Source organism: Pelophylax lessonae, assembly GCF_965119305.1.
Source record: "Pelophylax lessonae genome assembly, chromosome: 6".
In the NCBI taxonomy this organism is placed as follows: domain Eukaryota; kingdom Metazoa; phylum Chordata; class Amphibia; order Anura; family Ranidae; genus Pelophylax; species Pelophylax lessonae.
Window position 1 is genome coordinate 35,650,619 of NC_138773.1, and position 24,637 is coordinate 35,675,255.

At 47.6% G+C, this 24,637-nt stretch overlaps 1 protein-coding gene across 1 annotated transcript in view; it reads left to right on the forward strand.

The window, feature by feature from the left end:
- The window catches only part of LOC309557656 (uncharacterized protein), a gene marked incomplete at its 5' end in the record, with an annotated part of 64,178 nt that overhangs the window by 21,801 nt on the left and 17,740 nt on the right, over window positions 1-24,637 (forward strand). Inside the window, one exon of the mRNA XM_082260445.1 lies at window positions 23,296-23,352. Coding sequence (XP_082116571.1) covers window positions 23,296-23,352 — 57 coding nt within the window. The remainder of the gene's footprint in view (window positions 1-23,295; window positions 23,353-24,637) is intronic.

Genomic DNA, 24,637 nt, shown 5'->3' on the forward strand with positions numbered 1-24,637 from the left:
TTTGGGACAGTGCATTATTGGGATTGCTGGGATCTGTAGTTCCTCTCCTGAGAGGTACATAACAACCAGTCTCCATTAGATTCTGAAGGACAGTCTGCTAAGCCTTGGCTAAGTAATTTCTTTTCTATGAGATTCATACAGTCAGCCTCTTCAGTGTCATTGCGGGAGAACTGTGAACTTAAGCCTGGTTCACACCTATGCAGGTTGCAGTGGATGCATTTTCTGGGTGCGTTTTGCATTTTCACACGAGTTTTTAACATATTTTCGATATGTTTTGTGTTTTTGGGAGATGTCTGTTGTCTTACTAGGAGAAACCAACAAAAATGCAGCAGAAATGCATTCAAAACATAAACACTGTGTTTATATTGCATTTTTAAATGCGTTTCCATTGATGTATATGGAACCAAAAACGCAATCTGGTATAAGAAAAAATGTCCCTGACCCTTTTCAAAAAAATACGCCAGTGGAAAACTCACAGATGTGAATGTGACACCGCTGATCGCTCAGTTCTCACAGCTCCCATTAGCAGAGAGCTGCTAACTGTAAGTCACCGCTGTCTGCTCTGACCCCCCCTCTTCCTCCTCGCTCACTGGAGCGCAGGGCTGGGGAGGGGGTGGGAGCGGCCAGCTCAGGCTCCCAGTGGCTGGCTGAGAGCTGGACTGGCTCTGTGACGTCAGCTGACAGCAGGGTTCAGCCTGCTGTCTGCTGCAAACGGGTCAAAGAAGTGCAGAATGAACTGTACTCCTGTGATCCACAGGAGAAGTACAGCCAAACAAGCTTTGGCTGAACTTCTCCTTTAGAGCCAGTTCACACTGGGGTGACAAAGTCTCCCCGACTTTGAGCCACCCCGTGCAGCACGACTTCATCGCGGCTTGCAAACTACTTCTATAATAGAAGTCAATGCAAGCCGCTCCGATGTCGCCCCGAAGTAGTGCAGGAACCTTTTTCTAAGTCGGAGCGACTTGAGTCGCTCTGATTAGAACGATTCCATTGCACAGAATGGAGCACGAATTGTCAGGCGACCAAGTCGCCTGACAAGTCATGGCAGTGTGAACCGGGTCTTAATCTTTCACAGAGGATTTTGTTCCGAGTCTGGCAGGAGATTTCTGTTTCTGAAGCTCTGCTAAAGTGAAGAGTGTCCTCTTCTTTGTATATAGTTTTGGAGTATCCCTTACATTTTCCATACACCCTATCTGAATTCATAAAATAAAAAAACATCCCTTAGATTGATCATTGAGCCAGAAGAGTGATCCTTATGTCAGTGTGCCTGAACTGTGCTCTTTGGGGTTGATTTACTAAAACTGGAGAGTGCAAAATCTGGTGCGGTTCCGCATAGAAACCAATCAGCTTTCAGTTTTTTCTTTTGTTTTTTTTTAAGCAAGCCCCAAGTTAGAAGCTGATTGGTTTCTTTGAAGAACTGCATCAGGTTTTGCACCCTTCAGTTTTAGATAATAACCCATGTGTGCTGGGTACTGAACCACTTAAGCCCCGGAAGATTTTACCCCCTTCCTGACCAGGTCTTTTTTTGCGATTCAGCACTGCGTGACTGTAACGGACAATTGCGCAGTCGTGTGACGCTGTACCTAAACAAATTTGACGTCCTTTTTTTCCCACAAACAGAGCTTTCAGTGGTATTTGATCACCTGTGCGATTTTTACTTTTTGCGCTATAAACAAAAAAAAGAGCGTCAATTTTGCAAAAATAACAATATTTTTCATATTTTTTTATATGAAATTCCCCAAAAACAGAATTTAAAAATCAAAATTTTTTAACATTTTTGGCCAATTTGTTTTATGCTACATATGTTTGGTAAAAAAAATAGCAAAAAGCTTATTTTGATTGGTTTGCGCAAAAGGTATTGCGTTTACTAACTAAGGGAAAGATTTTTGTCATTTTTGTTGTTTTTTTTAATGCGTAATGGCGGCGATCTGCGATTTTTTTTGCGGCGATCTGCGACATTGCGGCGGACAGATCGGACCCTTGATGGACATTTTTGACACTTTTGGGGTTACCAGTGACATTACTGCAGTAATCAGTGCTATACATATGCACTGTTACTGCAAAATGACACTGGCAGGGAAGGGGTTAACTTTATTGGGGAAGGAGGGGTTAAGTGTGTCCCTAGGGGCGTGCTTCTAACTGTGATTGGACATGGCTACTGGTGTAGGAACAGTGATCAACGGTCCTACATAGTAGAACCGTATGATCACCATTCCTACACAGGGGAGAATGACAGGCGGCTTGTTTACATCAGCCACCTGCCTTTCTCCCTTCACAGTGGACGATCGCGAGTGACCGGCGGACATCGGGTCCACCGGTCACACGCACGGACTTGCTAGGGAACGAGCCGGGGCGGGAGGGCGCGCGCTCGCCCGCTATTGGCTCACAAGCAAGTGACAGGCTAGTGACGTATATATACGTCACTTTGCCTGGCCGGGGCTGACCGCCGCCGTATATAGTCGTGCGGCGGTCGGCAACCGGTTAAGCTGGATACACACTATCCAACTTTTGTGGTTAGATTTCCTTCAGATTTACCTTTTCTATGTAGTGCAAGGGCCGGCCAGATTGCATACAAATTGAAAGTGTTTAGGTTTGACCTCATATTATATGGTTTTGGTAAGTCTAAAGGAAAAAGTCTAAAGAAAATCTTATAGTGTGTGTGGTCCATTAAGTTATCATTATCATCTGTGCAGTGACTGTGCTTGTGAACAGGGCTGCCATCAGGGGGGTACAGGCAGTAAGGGGCCTGAGCTTCCAGAGGGGCCAGGGCCCGCTTCCCTTACATAATTTGAAAATGTCAGCAGCACAGCACTGATTCATTTCACTGACAGCACAACCGGCGCCGGGGGGGTTTAGCTGTTTTGGTTTTGTGTTGGCAGGGTTTGAGGGAGAGACTGAGACACCGTGATACATGTCACCAGCTTTCCCCGTGTGGCACCTGCAAAGGAGATAAAAGCTTCTTTCACCAGTCCAGCTCGCCTACAAGTTACAACACTGCTCCCCACAAGTAAAACCTGGCCACTTGCTCCTCTCCATTTAGTCCCCTGCTGAGGCGGAACCTGCTTCTGCAAAGATAGTTAAGTATTATCTGATTGGGCAGCACTCGGGCATGGGGGTGTAGTCAGTTGCTCAATTGCAGGTTCATGAAGTAGAATCGAGATAGCAGCGTGGAGGGTAAGTCACTGACTTAGTTATGTGTGTGCAGCAACGCGCTGCTGCTATGCTGCCTGTACTTTTGATTGAACTCCTCTGATGGGACACGGACACCAGACAAGCTGGCATGATGGAGTTGCATTGTGAAAATGGCTGGGGTTGATTCTGGGTGGAGAAAAGATCCCCACCCAGAATCATCCCCAGCCATTTTCACAATGAAACTCCACCATCCTCATCCAGGCCAGATTCTTCCTTCCCTCTGCACAATGTATTCCAATTCCTGCCCAGAATCATCACTCCCTCTCCAGGAATTTTGGGCGGGGATGAGGATACATTGTGCAAAGGGATGGATAAATCTGGCCTGGGTGGGGATGAAGATGATGGAGTTGCATTGTGAAAATGGATAAGGATGATTCTGAGTGGGGATGAGAGTTACATAGTGAAGAGGCTCTCCACAATGTAACTCATCTCAAATCAGAATCATCCTCATCCATTTTCACAATTCCACTCCATCATCTTCATCCCCACCCAGGCCAGATTCATCCATCCCTCTGCACAATGTATCCCATCCCCACTCGGAATTATCCATCCCTCTACTGGATTCTGGGCGAGAATAGGGGATACATTGTGGAGAGGGATGGATAATTCTGGGCGGGAATGGGGGATACATTGTGGAGAGGGATGGATAATTCTGGGCGGGAATGGGGGATACATTGTGGAGAGGGATGGATAATTCTGGGCGAGAATAGGGGATACATTGTGGAGAGGGATGGATAATTCTGGGCGAGAATAGGGGATACATTGTGGAGAGGGATGGATAATTCTGGGCGGGAATGGGGGATACATTGTGGAGAGGGATGGATAATTCTGGGCGGGAATGGGGGATACATTGTGGAAAGGGATGCATAATTCTTTGCAGGGATGGGAATAATACTTCTCATTTTCATATATTAAGTTTTAAGAGTGTTAAAATAAAAGTGGGTGCACCAAAGGACTCGGTTGGATGGTCAGTGGGCAGATTTGGTGGGAGGGCCAGTGGGCGGGCCATGGGGGAATGTTGGTGGTCAGGCCCCGGCCTAAAGCTGTGTAAAGGGCCCCAGAATTTCTGATGGCTGCCCTGCTTGCGAACTACAATAACCAGCGGCTCCTGCTGGGGGTAGAGCTACACTTAGAATGAGTGTCAAGTTTAATATACATTGTGCTTAGTTTAATGTAATTCTTGGCTGAAAGACTGAAAAACATGATAGATGCTCTTTGATCGTAAATAACTGCAATGCCAACGAATGATGAGGTGTAGGAGTAGAAAGATCATCATATAGAAAATGAAAGTAAGTACGATTTTAGAAAATGAAAGTAAGTACCATTTCGGGGAAATCATTTGTTTTTTTTTTCTTTTGGCAGTCTCTGCTTACATTATCAGAAGTGCTGCAGTAAAATAATAGTTGCACCATAAAAGCCTTTTAGAAGTGTAGCAACCCTGGCTTAATCTACAAGAATATTTTGAAGACCATCTTCTCCTTATCAATAAAAGAATCCCTTCATTGTTGGGTGATTCAGAGATAAAGAAAAATAATGGACTGAAAGGAGAGTGGAATTTACAAAATTAAGGTAAGCCATTTTCTGCACACATTTTTTAATAGTTTTAACAATTGATTGCTGTAAAAATGAAACAAGAAAATAAGTGATATAAATTGTTTTATGAAGGTGCAAATTTGTTGGTTAAGTAGGTAGATAGGGATGGGCGAATCTGCCCAGGTTCAACTTCCGGCTAGTTTTGAGAAATGTCTTCAAACTGCCAAAAGTTCTGTACTTTTCTGTTCAGAGTCTATGGGGGTGAACTTTACTATTCAATTTGTTTCTTTATGTGGGGCTTATAATCAAACTATCGGTATGAGAAGCCAGGCACTGACATAGGGGACATGTTCAAATGCTAAAGTGAGCAAAAAAAAAAAAAAAAAACATTAACACATTCATTTTACTTTATATATCATTTAAAAATGAATTATCACACAGTGATTTTAACCTGTACACGATGGCATGGTTTGATAATTGATTTCATTATCATAATTTCATCTCATTAGTGCAATATTTCTGTATTTATTATGCAATAGCTATACATTTATGAAGCTCATTCAATGTTTTTGTTCATTGGTAAGCACTTCAGATTTTCTTTGTATGGCATGTGTAGCACTACCCCTGCAGGGACTGCTGGTAACTGGCTCCCCTATTCCTGCACAACCAGGCAACACGCATTTTCCACTTGCACCCAGACACAAGTCAGTCCCTTGGCTTTGCTTTTGTTGTTTTATTAGAGGGTAACAACTTGGATGGGGTAGAGGAGTTTATGGGATGCCCAACTTGACAAAAACAACAGATGGGAGACAACTTCCTTCCTATGTAAAGAGATTTGATCCTGGACTGTTCTCCTTCCTGCACACACCCAGTTTTTAGATTAGGAGCTCTTAGTCCCCTTTGAAAAGCTGAATGCAGGAGTATCTCCTCTCCTCTGTAGAACTGCTCCCAGCTACACTGCTTGCAGGCCGTGTTGGGGTAGTTACTCAAAAAATGTAATTAGTTACTAGTTACTTCTGTAAATTGTAATGAGATTACTTTACTAGTTACTGCATTTGAAAAGTAACTTCACTACTTATTACTTTACTCTCCTCTTTCTTAATTGACCACGTAGAACAGCGGTCCTCAAACTTTTTAAACAGGGGGCCAGTTCACGGTCCCTCAGACACTGTTGGGGGCTGGACTATAGTTTGAAAAAAAATATGAACAAATTCCAATGCGCATATTTATTTGTAGTGCACAAAAAACAATACAATATTTATTGTTTTATTTATATATATATATATGACTACAGCGTGCCCCCTTTCAATGCCAGAGTGACCACAGCGTGCCTCCTTTCAATGCCAGAGTGACCACAGCGTGCCTCCTTTCAATGCCAGAGTGACCACAGCGTGCCCCCTTTCAATGCCAGAGTGACCCCAGCGTGCCCCCTACCTGTGCCTGCCTGGCGGTGTTGTTCAGGAGGGAACTCAAAAAGCTGCTAAGATACATGATCACACACTGGCACTGATTTGCAGCAGAGGTCAGAGGGCTGATTTGAAAACGGCACGCAGGAGGCCTGGTTTTTAGCTGAGGAAATGCACAGCCTGTGCAATAATCCCCCACTCCGCCCGCCCTTTTCAGCAGATACATGGCACACCTCCCCAATTGCTAGCTCCAATTGCGACAGTGGCTGGACAGATGGGCCGGGGAAGGCTCCTGTAACGCTCACCATAGAAACGGCCCCTGTGAAGTCTGGGACTTTAGGTAGGATTTAGCTGAGCCTGTCGTTGGCCGGGCCGGCTGGTAGCCGTTCAATACCCCACAGACACACTGTGCTGCCGAGGAAGTGAATGGGGAGCGAGGGAGTGAACGGAGTGCCGCGGTATCTGTCAGTACACGAAGTACTGCACTTGTAACACGCAGGAAGGTGACAGTCTGCAGAGACAAAACTGCACCCCTCTGAATATTGCGCCCGGGGGCGGCCCGCACCGGCAGCACCGCTCACGCTTTGCCACTGCCTCCCGCCTCCTCCTCTGGCCACACGATCCCCTGCGCTCAGAGGAGAGGAGATGGAACGGCTTGGGGAACGCAGGAAAGCGCGTTACCATAGCCGAGTAAAGTAGTGTAGTCACAAATGCTACAATTGTAACGCGTTACGTTACTACGTTACCAAAAAAAGTAATGTACCGTATTTATCGGCGTATAACACGCACTTTTTCCTCCTAAAAATGGAGGAAAAAGTAGCACTGCGTGTTATACGCCGATATAACAAAAAAAAAAGTCCAGAAAGCTGTCAGCGCCGAGAGGTAGAAGGGGGCGGGCGGCGCCGAGGAGAAGGAAGGACGCGCTGTAATCGGAAGTCCCGCCTCCTATGCCGACATCAATCATAGGCGCCGGGACTTCCGATAACAGCGCGTCCTTCCTTCTCCTCAGCGCCGCCCGCCCCCTTCTACCTCTCGGCGCTGACTGCTTTCAGGACAAGTGGCGAGGCTGCAATAATGGGCGCTGGCGAGGCTGCAATAATGGGCGCTAGCGAGGCTGCAATTATGGGCACTGGCGCTGGCGAGGCTGCATGTATGTGCACTGCACTGGCTGCATGTATGGGCACTGCACTGGCTGCATGTATGGGCACTGCACTGGCTGCATGTATGGGCACTGCACTGGCTTCATGTATGGGCACTGCACTGGCTGCATGTATGGGCACTGCGCTGGCTGCATGTATGGGCACTGCACTGGCTGCATGTATGGGCACTGCACTGGCTTCATGTATGGGCACTGCACTGGCTGCATGTATGGGCACTGCGCTGGCTGCATGTATGGGCACCGCGCTGGCAAGGCTGCAATTATGGGTATTGTTGCTGGCGAGGCTGCATGTATGGGCTCTGCGCTGGCTGCATGTATGGGCACTGCGCTGGTGAGGCTGCAATTAGGGGCACTGGTGCTGGCGAGGCTGCATGTATGGGCACTGCACTGGCAAGGCTGCATGTATGGACACTGCGCTGATGAGGCTGCATTCGTGGGCACTGGTAAGACTACATTTAGTTTTACAAAAAATGTTCTGAGTTCAAAGCTGTTCATTTTAAATTTCAGCTTTTTTCCTGAAATTTCTGCCCTAAAATTTAGGTGCGTGTTATACGCCGTCGCGTGTTATACGCCGATAAATACGGTAGTCACTGTAATCCATTGCTTTGTAACTCGTTACCCCCAACACTGCTTGCAGGTAATACCAGCCCTCCTGGCTGCTCTGAAGATCTCCCGGGGGAAAGGATAGAAGGATTATGCAAAGCGCTGTCCTTCTGAAAGCTTGCTACGTGTGGCAGTCTCCCTTGTAAATCGAGAAAGTGGGTGTGGTCTATTAAGCACTTTTAAGAATACCAAAAATATAAAGCTGCCAGCACTAAATAACTGATAAACAAGTCATAAAAATGTAAAGTGAAAAATGAGTGCAGCGCTAAACAATAATGACATGTGTATAAACATAATCAAATTAACATCAAGTGATAACTTAGTCAAAATGAAACAAATGAATGAATCAAATGAAGTCCCATATAGAGGATAATCAAAATAAGATAAAGTCCCAAATTGTGATGAAACTTGATGGCAAACACAACAATGGCTGTAAAGTGAGAATCGTCCCGTCACCAGATGAGTAAATGAAATGGGCGCTCACCAGATACTGTGGGCCTGTATTGTCATATGACAAACAGACCGACCAGGCTTATATAATGATCCAGACTCCTCCTATACAACAACCAAGGATGTAGTTCCATGCTCATGGGAATGTAGGGAGAGAGGTGGAATTCTCTCATGCACCAGATCACATGGAAGGCAAGAAAAAAGTGCACATAGCGTAATATTGCTAAATAACTTTTGATGAAAAGTAAAGACTTGCACTTACAAAAATCGCATGGTAACAGACAATACACAAGCAAGATGAAGTCTACTGCAGGCTGCTGACGCATTAGCAATATCCTTTGATGATGTTGGACAAAACGCGTCAGTAGCCTGCAGTAGACTTCATCTTGCTTGTGTATTGCCTGTTACCATGCGATTTTTGTAAGTGCCGCCAGATGACGTCATCTGTGACACAATGGGGCGTGGTCTCCCGATGACGTCATCTGGCGGTCACGCCCCCAATGGCTATATAATAAGCTGCAGAGACCAGAGGCCGGCATAATCGCTGGAGACATCGTCGGAGGAGGACCGGAGGAAGAAGGACAGCCGACAGCACAAGAGCAGAAGACCGGAGAGGAGAAGACAAGAAGAGAGGACATCAGAAGGGCGGACAGCAAAAGAGCAGAAGACCCCCGGAGAGGAGAAGACCCCGAAGAGCCTAGTGAAGATTTTTAATAAATTTTCCAAAACGTCTCCTGTCGTTATTTCCATACACTGCATTTTATGGGGTGAATGAGTAGGGGTACAGTGTACCCCATACCCATTCACATAGGGAGGGGGTCCGGGATCTGGGGGGCCCCCTTGTTAAAGGGGGCTTCCAGATTCCGATGAGCCCCCTGCCCGCAGACCCCCACAACCACCGGCCAGGGTTGTGGGGATGAGGCCCTTGTCCTCATCAACATGGGGGCAAGGTGCTTTGAGGTGGGGGATGCAGAGCCCCCCCTGCCCCAAAGCACCCACACCCCCCCATGTTGAGGGCGTGTGGCCTGGTATGATCCAGGGGGGTGGGGCCGCTCGCTCGTCCCCTCCCCTTTCCTAGCATGCCGGACTGCATGCTCGGATAAGGGTCTGGTATGGATTTTGGGGGGGACCCCACGCCGTTTTTTCGGCGTGGGGCTACCCTCAAATTCCATACCAGACCCGAAGGGCCTGGTTTGGAACCTGGGGGGGAACCCCACGCCGTTTTTTCCCCATTTTGGCGTGGAGTTCCCCCTCAAGATTCTCACAGTGCAGGTCGCACCGCAAGTCGGATCACCCTGATCCGACCTGCGGTGTGACTTCCATTCAAATCAATAGGCTCCCATAGGGAGCCATTGATTTTGAATGGAGGCAGAAAAAACGCTGCTAACAGCTGCTGTGGCCAAACGTGCAATAACGCTAATTGAAAAAGCTACTGAAAGCACGTTTTTACAGCTGCTGTTTCCCGGCGTTAAGTAAACAGCTTTTGAGCACGTTTTTATGACGCCCTGTGTGCATGGAGCCTGAGTGTGCATAAACTGTTGGCGCTATATAAATACTGAATAATAATAATAAAAAAATAATAAAGTCTCAATTTTGTAGTTAAAAATAACAAACATGTTATACTTACCTCCTCTGTGCAGTTGGTTTTGCACAGGGCAGCCCGAATCCTCTTCTTCTCGGGCCCCTCTTTGGTGCTCCTGGCCCCTCCCTCCTGTTGAGTGTCCCCACAGCAAGCAGCTTGCTATGGGGGCACCTGAGCTGAGCCACAGCTCCCTGTGTTCATTCAGACACGGAGCTGCGGCCCAGCTCTGCACCCTTTCTCTTGTCATTGGCTGACTGACTTTGATTGACAGACAGGCGAGATATTTGTGCAACATCACTGGATCTAGATGGACCTCAGGTAAGTATTAGGGGGGCTAAGGGGGACTGCTGCACACAGAAGGCTTTTTATCTTAATGCATAGAATGCATTGAGATAAAAAACCTTCTGCCTAATCACTTTCAGTGCCGGTTCACATATGTGCGGCTGCGGCGATCGCATATAATATCGAAGCGCACTGCTCCTTCATTATATGCGATCTGGTGTGCGGTGCGAATTCAGCCATACACTCTGTATGGCTAAATTCGCACTGCACCCGCAGCAAAGACGCACAGGACCCTTTTTTTGAGCCGCATCAGGATCGGATCGCACAGTGGTTCACACTTGTGCGATCCGATCCTGTGCGAACTGTAAGATCGCACTGCGATATGCGATAAAACTGGGGGTGTCATTAAGATCACATTGACACCCCCAGCGTATCGCATATGGCAGTGTGAACTGCCAAGGGTGCGTTTGCAATGCGGGAACAGGCTGCGAATTTGCAGCCTTCCCCCATCGCATAAGTGTGAACCGAGCCTTAGCTGGAACAATTATCCAGCATGAGGATGCTTGTGGTCGTTTTTCTTTTTTTTTTTTCCAAGGCTGCATATCTACCTCTATAACTGTGACTTATTTGTTTTTTGCTTTTTTTTCCATACAGAGCCTTAAGTCTCGGTCCACACTAGCGCGACTTGTTAGGCGACTTGTCAGCCTGACAAGTCGCGCTCCCTCGCAGTCCATTGACTGCTACAGGACCTGTTCTAATAGGAGAGACACAAGTCGCTCCGACTTAGAAAAAGGGTCCTGTACTACTTCGGGGCGATCTCGGAGCGACTTGCATAGACTTCCATTATGTGAAGTCCATGCAAGTCGCTCCGAAGTCTTGGTGCATGGGAATGCACAAGTCGCCCCCGAAGTAGTAAGGAGCCGTGACGATCCAGTGTGAACCGAGCCTAAGTCCAGCTAGTTATAGAATGATTTCTCTCCACCTTTCCCCTGCAGGGAATGTTTGTTTTCTTTTTCTTTCTTTTTTTCCCAGGTGGCAAGGGTATGATCATTTTTTGGGTACGGGCATAAATATTGTATTTTACTTTTTGCTTTTACTTTTTTTCAATTTTAATATTGAGCATTTTGACTTTATATAAGGTTCCTCCTTCCTTAGGTCTACATTTTTCCCAATTGATTAACAACTCAGTGTTAAATGTTTATGTACATAAGATTCAGGCTTTCTACAGGATGAAAACTCAGATGCTTCAGAGTAGATGTGGTGGGTCCCCCCTCTCAATGTATACTTATCTATTTGGTTTATGTGTATATCTACATATATGTGTCTATGTTAGTGATGAGCCGAACATGCTCCCCCCCCCCCGCCCCCGCTTCGGTTCGCACCAGAACACCGGGAACAGAAGAAAAGTTTGTTCGAACAAACAAACCCCATTGAAGTCTATGGGAGTCGAACCTCAAAATTAAAACGGCCTCATTTTGAAGGCTTAATTGCAAGTTATTGCCCCAAAAAAGTGTATGGGGGTCCGGGTCCTGACTTGGGGAACATGTAGCAATGAAAAAAAGTTTTAAAAACTATCTTTTTTAAAGGAGCACTGATTTACTGATTTTATTTAAGGCTTAAAGTGAAACTATAAAGATGAAAAATTCCTTCAAATATCGTGCCTTGGGGGTCCCCTGAATGTGCCTGTAAAGTAGTGCATCTTTACGATGTATGTAGCCTGCTGCAGCAATATTGACATTTCTAAAGCAAAAAATGTCATATACAATTATACATACAAATATTAAATTGCATGTACTTATCATACGGGTGCAGAAAAATTGGGCCTTGCTTGTAGATGGTGCCTGAACACCGTAACCCCTCGCAGTTACTCTTGCTTGGTGCAGGAACGGGCCCTGCTGCTAAAAAATCCATATGTTGCACATATGCTGAAAGTATGGTCAATAATTCCAATGTGCGAAAGGGATCGGACCGGGTGAAACCAGAATTATTTTTATTGAAAACATTTCTGCAATTACAAGGACATGAGTGAGGTATGATGACCTTTTAATCTGGTGGACAGCAACTGCTATTCTGTTCATACTTACTATTACATAACTATATATATATATTAATATCAACATTCTGATATACAGGAATAACATCCTCATAGAAAATAATAACCAATTAAACATGTGCTGATATGTTGTTACTCCTTCTGCATCACAGTGGTCTCAGTACAATCTAATTTAAGATATAACATAACACTATAATAACCACATTCCTGGTACACTGTAGTCATGTGATGCTACAGTGTGACCCACTAACATTTGTGCAGTGTGATTTAATCACAAAGTAGTGACAGGAGCCTTTACTGATCACAGGGATATAAATTAAATCAATTTCGCCCTGTTTATAACCATAAATATACTCCTTCTTACCTGCAATTACAAGGACATGAGTGAGGTATGATGACCTTTTAATCTGGTGGACAGCAACTGCTATTCTGTCCCCCCAGGAACAAAAGGTCTAACTTTTTAGTTCCTCCCATGCCTTGCTTGCAGTTGAACTTTGTGCTTTGTGCTGCCATCTACTGGTAAATTAATAGAAATGCCATAAAACGGAAATGTGTTTTATTATGGGGTGCCTGACATCCCTTACACATACAAATATGAAATCGCATGTACTTGTCATACAGGTGTCAAAAATTGGGCCTTTGGTGTTGCTGGTGCCTGAACACTGTAACCAAGGCCTCGCAGTTACTCTTGCTTGGTGCAGGAATGGGACCCGCTGGTAAGAATGCCATGCAAATTTGAAATTGCATGTGCTATACAAGTGCCAAAAATTGGGCCTTTGCCGTATGTGCTGCCTGAACACTGTAACCAAGGCCTCATAGGTACTCTTGCTTGGTGCAGGAGTGGGACCTGCTGGTAAAAATGCCATGCAAATTTGAAATCGCATGTGCTATACAAGTGCCAAAAATTGGGCTTTTTCAGTATGTGGTGCCTGGACACCGTAACCAAGGCCTCGTAGTTACTCTTGCTTGGTGCAGGAATAGGAGCTGCTGTTAAGAATTCCATGCAAATTGGAAATCGCATGTGCTATACAAGTGCCAAAAATTGGGCCTTTGTGGAAGGTAATGCCTGAACACCGTAACCAAGGCCTCATAGTTTCTCTTGCTTGGTGCAGGAATGGGACCTGCTGGTAAGAATGCCATGCAAATTTGAAATCGCATGTGCTATACAAGTGCCAAAAATTGGGCCTTTGTGGAAGGTGGTGCCTGAACACAGTAACCAAGGCCTAGGATTTACTCATGCTTGGTGCAGGAATGGGACCTGCCAAAAATTGGGCCCTTGTGGAAGGTGGTGCCTGAACACCATAACCCCTCACAGTTAGCAGGGCACAGGGACAGGGCCTGCTGTTAAAAGTGACACATGACTTTTAAATTGTATGCACCTGTCATACAAGTGCTGAAAAATTAGGCCTTGGGAGTTGGTAGTGACCTAAACCAAAAACATTGTTGGAAGTTAGCAGAATCAAGGTAGTGGAATAGGATAGGCAGCATATGCAGTCTTCAAGGGATGGCAGACCCCTAGCAAATTCAATCTGTTACATCAGCATCAGGGGCCTCATAGCTCTTGTTGATCCAGGACTGGTTCATTTTGATGAAAGTCAGCTGATCATTAGAGTCTGTGGACAGACGCATGCTGGAAGCAGGACAGGCCATTAGATCCATTGCATATTGAGCAAGTTCTGGCCAGTGGTCCATCCTCAAGACCCAGTAAGCCAGTGGATGGGCAGCTGGAAAGGTCTCCAAGTCTGCTCTTGCGCCTAGATAATCATGCACCATATGATGGAGACACTGGCGATGGTTGCTTAAACCTAACAGCCCTGGGTGCTGCTGAGGACAAAAGAACTGTTTAAAGGCATCCGTCAGCCGGCCGCCTTCTCCACCGCTCCTCCTTTTGCTGAACGATGCTGTCAGATACCTTGGTTGAGGCCGAAGTGCTGAGAGGGCTTCCCTTGCAGCTCGATGCGGATCACCCCTGGAAGTGGTACAGGAGGTGACGCGTCCCAAGGAGCACTGGATGCTTGTGGAGTACAGGTGGGTGGTTCAGGTAGGCACCCAGGACCGCTTCCAGGAACTCCAATGGTATCCAGAAATGCTGGTGCAAAAGTGAGGGCCAGGCCGGGGTCATACACAGGTAATCAATCTCAATGTAAGGCAGGCAGATGGTCAGAGCAAGCCGGGATTGCAGTAGCAGGAGCGATAAGCAGGAGCAAGTCCGTTAAGCAAGCCAAGGTCATTTCACAGGAGATCAAGCAGGAAGGCAACAGGAGCAAGGGTAGTCAAGCAAGCCAAGGTCAACACTGGAGAGAGATCAAACAGGTCCAAAGGTAGTCCGGGTCACAACGGGTAAACAAGACAATCCACAGGATACAGGTAACGGAGAGCTGACGATAATCCAGAGCTGGATGGAGTCGGGAGTGAACCTTATATAGGGGCCGGGCTGGCGCACTATGCGTCATGTAGCACACGCTCCGTGCCGGCACGCATGCGTGCACGCGTGGGTGCGCTGCCGCGCATGCGCACCCGCCTGCGGCGTTCACTAACCGCTAAGCGGCGGCTACGACCCTGACAGATGCCTCAGGAACACGTCCTGAGAATGATGACCTCCCAGTGTCTGGAAAGGCGGTACACAATTTTTTTTCAAGGCCTCCTCAAGATGTTTCATCCTCTACTCCCTCTGCGAAGGTAGGATGAGCTCTGCAACTTTAATCTTGTAACGTGGATCAAGAAGGGTTGCCAACCAGTAATTATCCCTCTCCTTGATAGCATGAATCTTCGGGTCCTTTCGCAGGCTTTGCAGAATCAAGGAGCCCATGCAAAGTAAGTTGGAGGAGGCACGAGCTTCTGAGTTCTCTGGGTAACTAAGGATGGCATTGTCAGCAGGAGCAACCTCTCCCCAACCACGTACAACTCCTGGGTTTTCTGGGGAATAAAAACCATCCCTTGAAGACTGCTGTATCCTATCCTCTTCCTCTACATCCATGCTGCCGAAATCCTCCTCCTCTTCCTCCTGTGTGTTTTGTGGCCCTGCAGGATTGATATCTGCATAAAGGGGGCCTTGTGAGGAAAGCAAGTCCTCCTCTTCCTGCCGCTGTTCTGCCTCAAGTGCCCTGTCCATGATTCCACGCAGTGTGTGCTTCAGCAGGTAGACTAGCGGGATAGTGTCACTGATGCATGCATCGTCCCGGCTCACCATCCGAGTGGCCTCCTCAAATGGTGACAGCATGATGCCTGCATCCTTAATCAAAAGCCACTGGCGTGTCGAAAAAAAGCCAAGCTCTCCTGACCCTGTCCTTGCGCCATACTCACACAGGTACTCATTGATAGCCCTCTGCTGCATGTGCAGCTGCTGCAGCATTGCCAGCGTTGAGTTCCACCTAGTGGGCATGTCACAAATGAGGCGGTTGGTGGGCAGGTAGAATTCCCGTTGAATGTCAGATAAGCGAGCACTGGCAATGAACGAACGGCGGAAATGGCCACAGACTTTCCTGGTCTGCCTCAGGAGATCTTAGAAGCCCGGGTATCTGCCCAAGAAATGCTGCACCACCAGATTCAGAACATGTGCCAAGCATGGAACATGTGTCAAGTGTCCCTGTCGGAGGGCGGAGAGAAGGTTGGTGCCATTATCGCATACAACCATTCCTGGTTCGTGGCATCAACCATCTCTGAGCCTGCCCTTGCAGAGCTGACAGAATCTCTGCATGGGTGTGACTCCTATCCCCTAGACAGACCAACTGAAGCACAGCATGGCATCTTTTAGCCTGACTGCTTGCGTAGTCCCTTGAACGCTTAGGGAGCACTGCTGCTTCAGAGGAGAATTGTGCAGAAGAGGACATGGAGAAAGAGGAGGAGGAGGTGGTGGTGGTGGAGTAGCCAGATGTTGCAGAACCAGTACCAGCTTTTTGGAGGCGTGGTGGCAAACAAGCTGCAAGACCGAACCCTGTCCTGCATCCTTTCCAGCTGCCAGCAGAGTTACCCAGTGCACCGTGAAAGAAATGTAACGTCCCTGTCCATGCCTGCTGGACCAAGAGTCAGCAGTAATATGCCCCTTTCTGCTGACCGCTTTGTCCAACGAGGCCAAAACACTACCTTCCACATGACGGTAGAGAGCCGGAATGGCCTTACGAGAAAAGTAATGCCTTTTTGGAACCTGCCACTGTGATGCAGCACATTCCACAAATTCGTGAAAGGGAGCCGAGTCTACCAGCTGAAAAGGCAGCAACTGTAATGCTAGCAATTTGGCAAAGCTAGCATTAAGACGCTGAGCATGTGGATGGTTGGGACAGTATTTCTTTCTACGGTTCAAATACTGGGGTAGTGAAATCTGCCTGCTGCTCAAATCAAGCTGTGGTGTACTGCTAGCAGATTGGGTGCAACTCTCTGTGCCACTCATTGCTATACCATCATCCCTCTCAATGCTGGTATTTGAGAAGGCATGAGGTATAGTAGGGTTAGAGATCGCAGATGAGGAGCAAGGTGATGTATGCTTGTTTTGATCTGGTGCCTCTTTCAGGTGCTGTTGTCAACGGACTACATGGCAGGAAGTCACATGCCTTGTCAAGCATGTGGTGCCCAAGCGGCTGGTGTTTTGGCCGCGCATGATCCGCTTTAGACGGATGCTGCAAACAGCAACGTTGTGGTCTACTGCACAGGTGCTGAAAAAAGCCCACACTAATTAACTTTTTGGAGTCCGCCGGGATTTTGCAGCACCCTGCAACTGTGGAGCTCTGTGCTGTGACGCAATAGGTTGGCTACTGCTAGGCCGGCCCATGGAACGCATCCTGCCTCGTTGCAGTTGTGCATCCTCCTCCCCCTCATCCTCCTCCCCCCCTCCTCCTCCTCCTCTATCCTGTCAGGCACCCAAGTATGGTCAGTGACCTCATCATTCCCTCCCTTCTCGTCACTGGAGCAAACTTGGCAATATGCTTCAGCTATGCCAACATGACTGCTGGTCTCTTGTCTGTCGTTGCCACCCCCTCTCTCTAGGCTCATGTGATTCCCTTCATCAACCTGAGAAACAACATCACAGCTTTCAAATTGCTGCGCATCCTTCAAGAGCATGTCACTGACACTATGATCGAATAGTTCAGGTGACTCCTCCGTGCATGATGGTGGGGCAACTGAAGGAGTAGCTGTGGAGAAGAAGCCTGTGGAAAGTACCGCTTTGGCAGCTGCGGTGAAAGACAAACGACTGTGAGCGTGGGTGTCAGAGAAAGAGGAGGATGAGGATGGCTTATTGATCCACTCCACCAACTCTTCCACATGTTGTGGATGAATAGCATGGGCAGCACTGAAAATAAAGGAGGGGCGTGCCCCGCCTGCAGAGGTGCACTATGTCGAATGTGACCACCACTTTTCACAATCAACACAGAGGCTGCTTGCCCTGTTTTCGGGGCCTGTGAGCATCGGCCTCTCCTTGTAGGCCTTTCGTACACTATGTTGATACAGATCCATATAGGGTATACTCAACTGACCAATAGATACTCAATGACCGAATATGATGTAATTGATAGCCCTATAGATGAGCTGTGGTGGTTATAGATTATCAATACTCTCACTGATATCTGATAGAAGAAGTATTTAGATAAGCTGTACTGTACTGTAGAACTCTCTTCAGAGCCCTTCCTGGTACCCTCTTTGTCCCTATTCTTCAGGGTTCTCTACACTGAACCCCCTTTCCTGTAACTCTGTGTGAGCTGGCTCCCTGATCCCCTGACAAATCTCCCAGTACTCACGGACACTGTTTTTCCTGAGAGACTATGCCAGCAGCTCCACCCTCAGCTTCACTGGATCCTCTGCAGCTCAGCTCCACATCTGTTTCACTAGGCTGACTGCCAGAAACCACCTTCCTCATACTCAACAGGAGGAGAGACAGCCATCAGCCTCCTCCTGGGTCTCTGCATCCTGCCAAAGACGCTCTGTCACATGTCCTCTCAGCTTTTATGGGCAATCCCAGGATGCCTTGCAAGAATGCCCTCCCACTGGGACTCCCACAAAAGCCAATGTGTCACTGGCTGGGTTTCCTCCACTGTCCAACAAGCTCCCCCATTGGATACAGTGGGGACACTCCTTTCAGACCCAGTGAATCACACCTGGAGACATGCAACAGGCAACCTAATAGATCAGGCTCCCCTGATAAGCAGAAGGAGTGATAGATACATTTGCCTAGCACCTACCTACCTAGGAGGGTGCTACATACACCCCCCATCAAAATGAGCCACGTCCCATTGGCTCTGGGGCAAAAATCCTAAAAAAACATTAAGAGTATCCCACAAACTTGGAAAGGGGGAAAAGGGAAATGAACAAATGTACAGTCAATAAAAAAAATATATGTGTCTCTCTGTACAATATAATACATAACAAGTGCATTTGTGGCAATGCACCCCCCACCAAGAAAAGCCTGCTCTGGTGAGTAATTATATCAACCTAACCTCTCTAAATTCAATGCCACCTGCAAAAGAAAGAAGCAAAGGTTAGGCACTACAACAGTACACAATTGCCATTGCTATCTGAACTTTTGGGATGATAAGACCCTCCTCGCGGGGGCGACCTTCTCATCCTAGGTCCCTAACTGCTTTGTCAGTTCTCATTGCAGGCTTGACATGCCTTTCAGTCCACTCCTCCAAGGTGGTCCTTAGCCCTGCCACTTACTATCTACAATAGTTCATTGCTGTTTTCACTATAGGAGGTCGGTTGCTGGAGCCGGAGCAATCCAAACGTCCCATGGAGGAGAAAGAGTCTCTTCGGGGCCCCTGATGACACCAGGGCACCCCCCACTGAACTCTTGGTACGCTGCCCACTTCTTTATGAGCAGCTGTTTCTGAAGTTCCAGTCTAGGCCCGATGGCCTAGGTAGTCCATCTGGAACTTGAGGTAGAATCTTGAAAACTTCACTCTTTAATTGTAATCCACGACCCTGGCCCAAAGGGTCTCCGGGAACAAAAATATAGATTTGTTTCGAGAAAAACAAAACTCTGGAGAGGGACGGCCCTCTGATTTGAGTCCATTTACTGGTGTCTCTGTTTCCCAACCTCTTCTGCAAGGATAGAATGGGAAGGGGTAGTGCAAAGGAGACATACGCCCCAACAGTATCAGAACTTGAGTAAGTCACTTTTTCCAGTTCCAAACGTAGGCTAGCCAGCCATTTTTGAATTTTCTTCACTTGAAAGTTCTCTTCAGATATAGTAGTCAGGATAGGGAATCCTTACTAGTTTGCCGTTTTCATCTTTGATGCAGATCGAACAAGCTTGGCCAGATCCATCTGGGCGGCGGACCTCCACTTGGTCCAGGTAGATGGACCGCCCATAGTTCCATTGGTTCTTGACCGACAAAAAGTTCTTCCAGAGATCCATCCTGGAGGAATTCCTATGGGGCTTGGGAACAAACAAGAAGTCCCATATGGCTTCATCACACCAGGACTCTTTTTGTTTCGCTCTCCAACATGACCTCCTGTGGAGCATAAGGGTAATCATACCTGTATTCCATAGCAACTTTCCTTTGCAGCCACCGCTGCATCCTTGAGAACCTGGGAAGGGTTTTTTGCTTCCCTCTCCCAGCTGGAGAAAATAGGGTCTCTTCACGCCTGATCAAAGAGTCATAGGCCTCATTTTGATCCCGAGCCTGGGCATAGTTATTGGGTGGGGTTAAATCTGGAACCCGACTGGCATAGGCCTCACAGAACCCCAGACTCTTAGCATGCTCTCCCTGCACCACAGAGTCCCTAGTCTCTCTTCATCTGGCGCTTCTAATACATCAGGACAGGGTGCACTGCTCCGCTCTTAAGATCCCCAGTCCCACTCAGTTTCATCTTCCGATTTCCAGACATTAATTCCTTCTTCTAAGGAACCAAACCGATTCTGGAAACTAGGAGACCCAACATCGATGACCCCGGCTCCTTCCTCACTGCTTGCACTCACTTTAGCAGCCCTGGTCACCGCTGGCCATCTTTTCTCCTCAAGTTTTATGGGAGCAGACTTAGCATCTACTGCTGCAATTTTCAACACATCAGGTGGCCACTCCTCAGCCTGCACTACCTGCATGCATCCTGGCTCGGACATTCGGGTCTACTTTCATGAGCAAACTAGACCACTGTCGGGTGGCATGGCCTCCAGCTGCATCATCACTCTCAGCACTCCTCTCCCATGACCCTGGAGAGGTCCTGATTCCACAGCCAACAAAGCCAGAGTGACTCTGGTCTCCCATAGCACACACAACTTCTTGGGCCGATCTTCACTCCTCTCCGCCCGCAGCAGCAGATGGCCTCAATGCCCACACTGGCTCCACGCTTGCACCCGCATAGTCACACTCAAACACTGGGGACATACCAGGCCTAAGTGCTCCATGCCTCCTATGGTGCATAGCACCAGTCTTCCATCGGGCACCATCCACACTCCTGTATCCCACAGGATGGATGTCTTCGGCTCTCTGTTCTGCTCCCTGGTCTGCCCAGCAGGTCCTCCGCCAGTAGGTGGTTCAATCGCTGATGTGCTCTGACTTGCTCAAGCATTCTCCATCTTGCTCCTCCGCACTCGTCTCCCTCTCAGCCACCCCCGAAGGTGGAAGTAATTTATGGACTTCCCTTCTCACTCCTGATTGGCTGTGCACGAGTGACGTCTCCACCCACCTTTCTGGTGGTGGCTCCTCCTGCTAGGCAGAACTCTTCAGCGCGCCCTTTCCCGTGCGGTGCAGTAACCCATCCAATGCGGCTCTCTCTCAACTCAGCTGACATGAAAGTCACTGCAAAGCGGACCATGACCCTCACCAGACACGCATCCACTCTTCTTGCTTGTAGCAGGGCTCCAGCTGCGCCTCCATCACCTTGAGCCAGCTGACCATCTTTGCCAGTCCATAGAATTGTCCTGCTGTCGTATGCACAGTCAACAGTCCTCTTCCCGGCACATGTACAAGCAAGGCCCACTATACGGTCTCTGAAAAATTTTCCACTGTCATTAACTGCATGGCTGACAGATTTCTTCACAGTATCCACACTGTCACTGTACAGAAAGAATGTCCCACTGTCGTTTGCACAGCAAACACTTTATCATATAGTCTTGGCACAGTCTTCAGGGTTCTCTACACTGCACCCCCTTTACTGTAACTCTCTGTGTGTGCTGGCTCCCTGATCCCCTGACAAATCTCCCAGTACTCACGGACACTGTTTTTCCTGAGAGACTATGCCAGCAGCTCCACCCTCAGCTTCACTGGATCCTCTGCAGCTCAGCTCCACACCTAGTTCACTAGGCCCACTGCCAGAAACCACCTTCCTCATACTCAACAGGAGAAGAGACAGACACCAGCCTCCTCCTGGGTCTCTGCATCCTGCCAAAGACGCTCTGTCACATGTCCTCTCAGCTTTTATGGGCAATCCCAGGATGCATTGCAAGAATGCCCTCCCACTGGGACTCCCACAAAAACCAATGTGTCACTGGCCGAGTTTCCTCCACTGTCCAACAAGCTCCCTCATTGGATACAGTGGGGACACTCCCTCAGACCCAGTGAATAGCACCTGGAGACATACAACAGGCAACCTAATAGATCAGGCTCCCCTGATAAGCAGAAGGAGCGATAGATGCATTTGCCTAGCACCTACCTACCTAGGAAGGTGCTACACTTCTATCCTATATATACTCCCCACTATCATACACTCAATACCTCTTTCCTATACATACTGTGCATTGTCATACCTTCCATACTTCTATCCTACACATACTGCCCTCTGTCATACCCTCCATACTGCTCTCCTACACCTATTGCCCACTGTTACACTGTTAGGGTGCTATTCAGAATAAGAATGTGCAGTTGCTGAAAGAGACAGAAGAATAAAGATGTGCAAGTGCTGAGGAAAAGACCTGGCATAGTTGTTAATACTTTACATGATAGTGCTCGTTTGCGTATAAATGCGTGCATGAGCACGAATGTGCGTGTGAGCGCGTACATTCACACTTGTGCACATCTATGCACAAATGCTGCCAGAACTGGTGCCAAGCGCCCTATATAAGGTCAGTGGCTGCACCTGCTGAATTATCTTTCCTGGTTTTGACCCCAGCTTGCCCTTAGGACTCTGCTTCTCCTGCTCTACCGTGTATGACCCTGGCTTGCTCCTGACCATCCTTCTGCATAGCAATAAACGGTGCAGCGCTACAATTTCAATAAGGATACAATAAATAATACTAAAATTCATAAAAGTCCATAGGTATATAAGTATAAATCTTTATGCATGAAAGCAAGGGAAAGTCCATAAAAGTTCATGTAACCCAAGGTGCACAGTGCAGTAAACTTGTCAACACAGGTCTAAGTGCCCACACTCAGTGCTCAAATCCTCCACCAGTAGTACCAGCCTCTCACCTGTGAGCTGTGTAATCACAGCATATAGCAGTAACAACGAACCAGCCTCCAGAGAAGACACTATGGAAATATGGACTCAGGTTTCAACCTCTCCACTATGCTCCTTTTTCCTCTTGCCACTCAGATGGTTACAGTCCCCCAATAGAATGGAAAATAAGGCAGACCATAGTGTAATACCATCGATAATGCAAACTTTATTACATAGGTTAAAAGCCTCTTACTTGATAACAGCAGAATCTCAGCATGTCAGATATCACAAAACGATCGGCGTCCTGAGCGCCGCTGCTCGTTCATCCAGCCGGACTGCGGGTGACGTCAGGATCTCCTCTCTCCTTCCGCGCACGTTACGTCCCGGCAGATGCTGGCCGCCTCTCTCCGTTCTCGCCCCATCCTTCTGCATACTCCCTGGCTTGTCTTCCTTTGTATTTGCTCTCATCCTGACTACGCCTCATTAGTCTCGTCCTGCCAGTCTGTTCTCACTTTTTCTTTGGTTGCCACCTTGCCTGTGATTTGCCTGCCCTGGTGACTTGCCTGCCCTGGTTCGGCTACTCACTTGGGGCTACAGAGGTCCTGCCATCTGCACTGAGAGACCAGCTGACAGCTATCCAGTTCCACTGTGTTGCAAGCCACTTCCTGTAGATCTGCCTAAATGTCACCCATGCTTCTTTGAGTCTAGCACTCCATGTTCCGTCCTTCAGGGGTACTTGGCATTTAGTCGCAAGGGAAGCCCTCTCATCAAATCGGCCTTAGACCAGGTACGTGACACATGCTTTCCATACTCCTCTCCTACACATACTGTCCACTGTCAAACTCTACATACTTTTACACATACTGCCTGTTGCAATTTCCCTTGCATTCTTTCCTACACATGCTGCCTATTAAGACACTTCTTTAGCATCATTTCTAACATCATAAACATTGCCTATTCCAGTATACCCAGAGATGCATAGTAACGAAGTAGAACTACTTCACTACTGTACTTAAGTACTAAAAGGTGGTATCTGTACTTTACTAGAGTATCATTTTTTTCTCCTACTTCCACTTTTTACTTCAGTACATATTTTCGATGAGTTTAATACTTTTACTCCGATATTTTTTTATGTTCTGCATCGTTACTCGTTACAATTCTAAAAATGTTACGAATCATTCCATTCCAAACCCGCACCGCCGCTGACTTTTTTTACTCGAGTCTCACTGTCTCTGAGTCACGACCAATCCCGACCTGGTGTCTCTCCTCTCTTGCCACCACCACTTCACTTGAGAGCCGAGCGGGAGGCGGGACTCGGGCCGAGCCGAGGGAGGGCAGAGGCGGCGAGGCCTGAGTCCCGCCTCCCGCTCGGCTCTCAAGTGAAGTGGTGGTGGCGAGAGAGGAGAGACACCTGAGCCATTGCATCAGGTTGGGGATTGGTCGTGACTTGTGAGTCTCAGAGACAGTAAGATTCGAGTAAAAAAAGTTTAATAATGGCAGGGGGGACCCTGGCCTACTCTAAGGGGGATCTATAATGGGAGAGGGACCCTGGCCTGCTCTAAGAGGATCTATAATGGGAGGGGGACCCTGGCCTGCTCTAAGGGGGATCTAAAATGGGAGGGGGGCCCTGACCTTTTGACTACTTTCTTTTATAACTACATAACACAATACTTGTACTTTTACTTTCAGTACTTGAGTAGTAAATTTTAAAATAAACTACTTGCAATACTTAAGTACAAAATATGTTGAATACTTTAGTACTTCTAATTAAGTGTGGTGCTTAAAGAGCACTTCAATTTCTACTCAAGTCACTGTTTTGATAGGGCACTTGTACTTTTACTCAAGTCTGGGTCTCTAGTACTTTATACATCTCTGAGTATTCCCTATACCACTTATAGCGCTGCTCAAAGTGCTCTGGTAGATCTGGTGTCTCACAGCAATATAAGGGTACAGGCTGTCTTATGCTTACTCAAGAAGGCAGGGGAGTATGAGGGATGCCGCACACCACTAGCTCAACAGGTGAAATGAAATGTGAATGGCCTCAGCCTTGAGCTCTCTCTGAACCCCGTCTC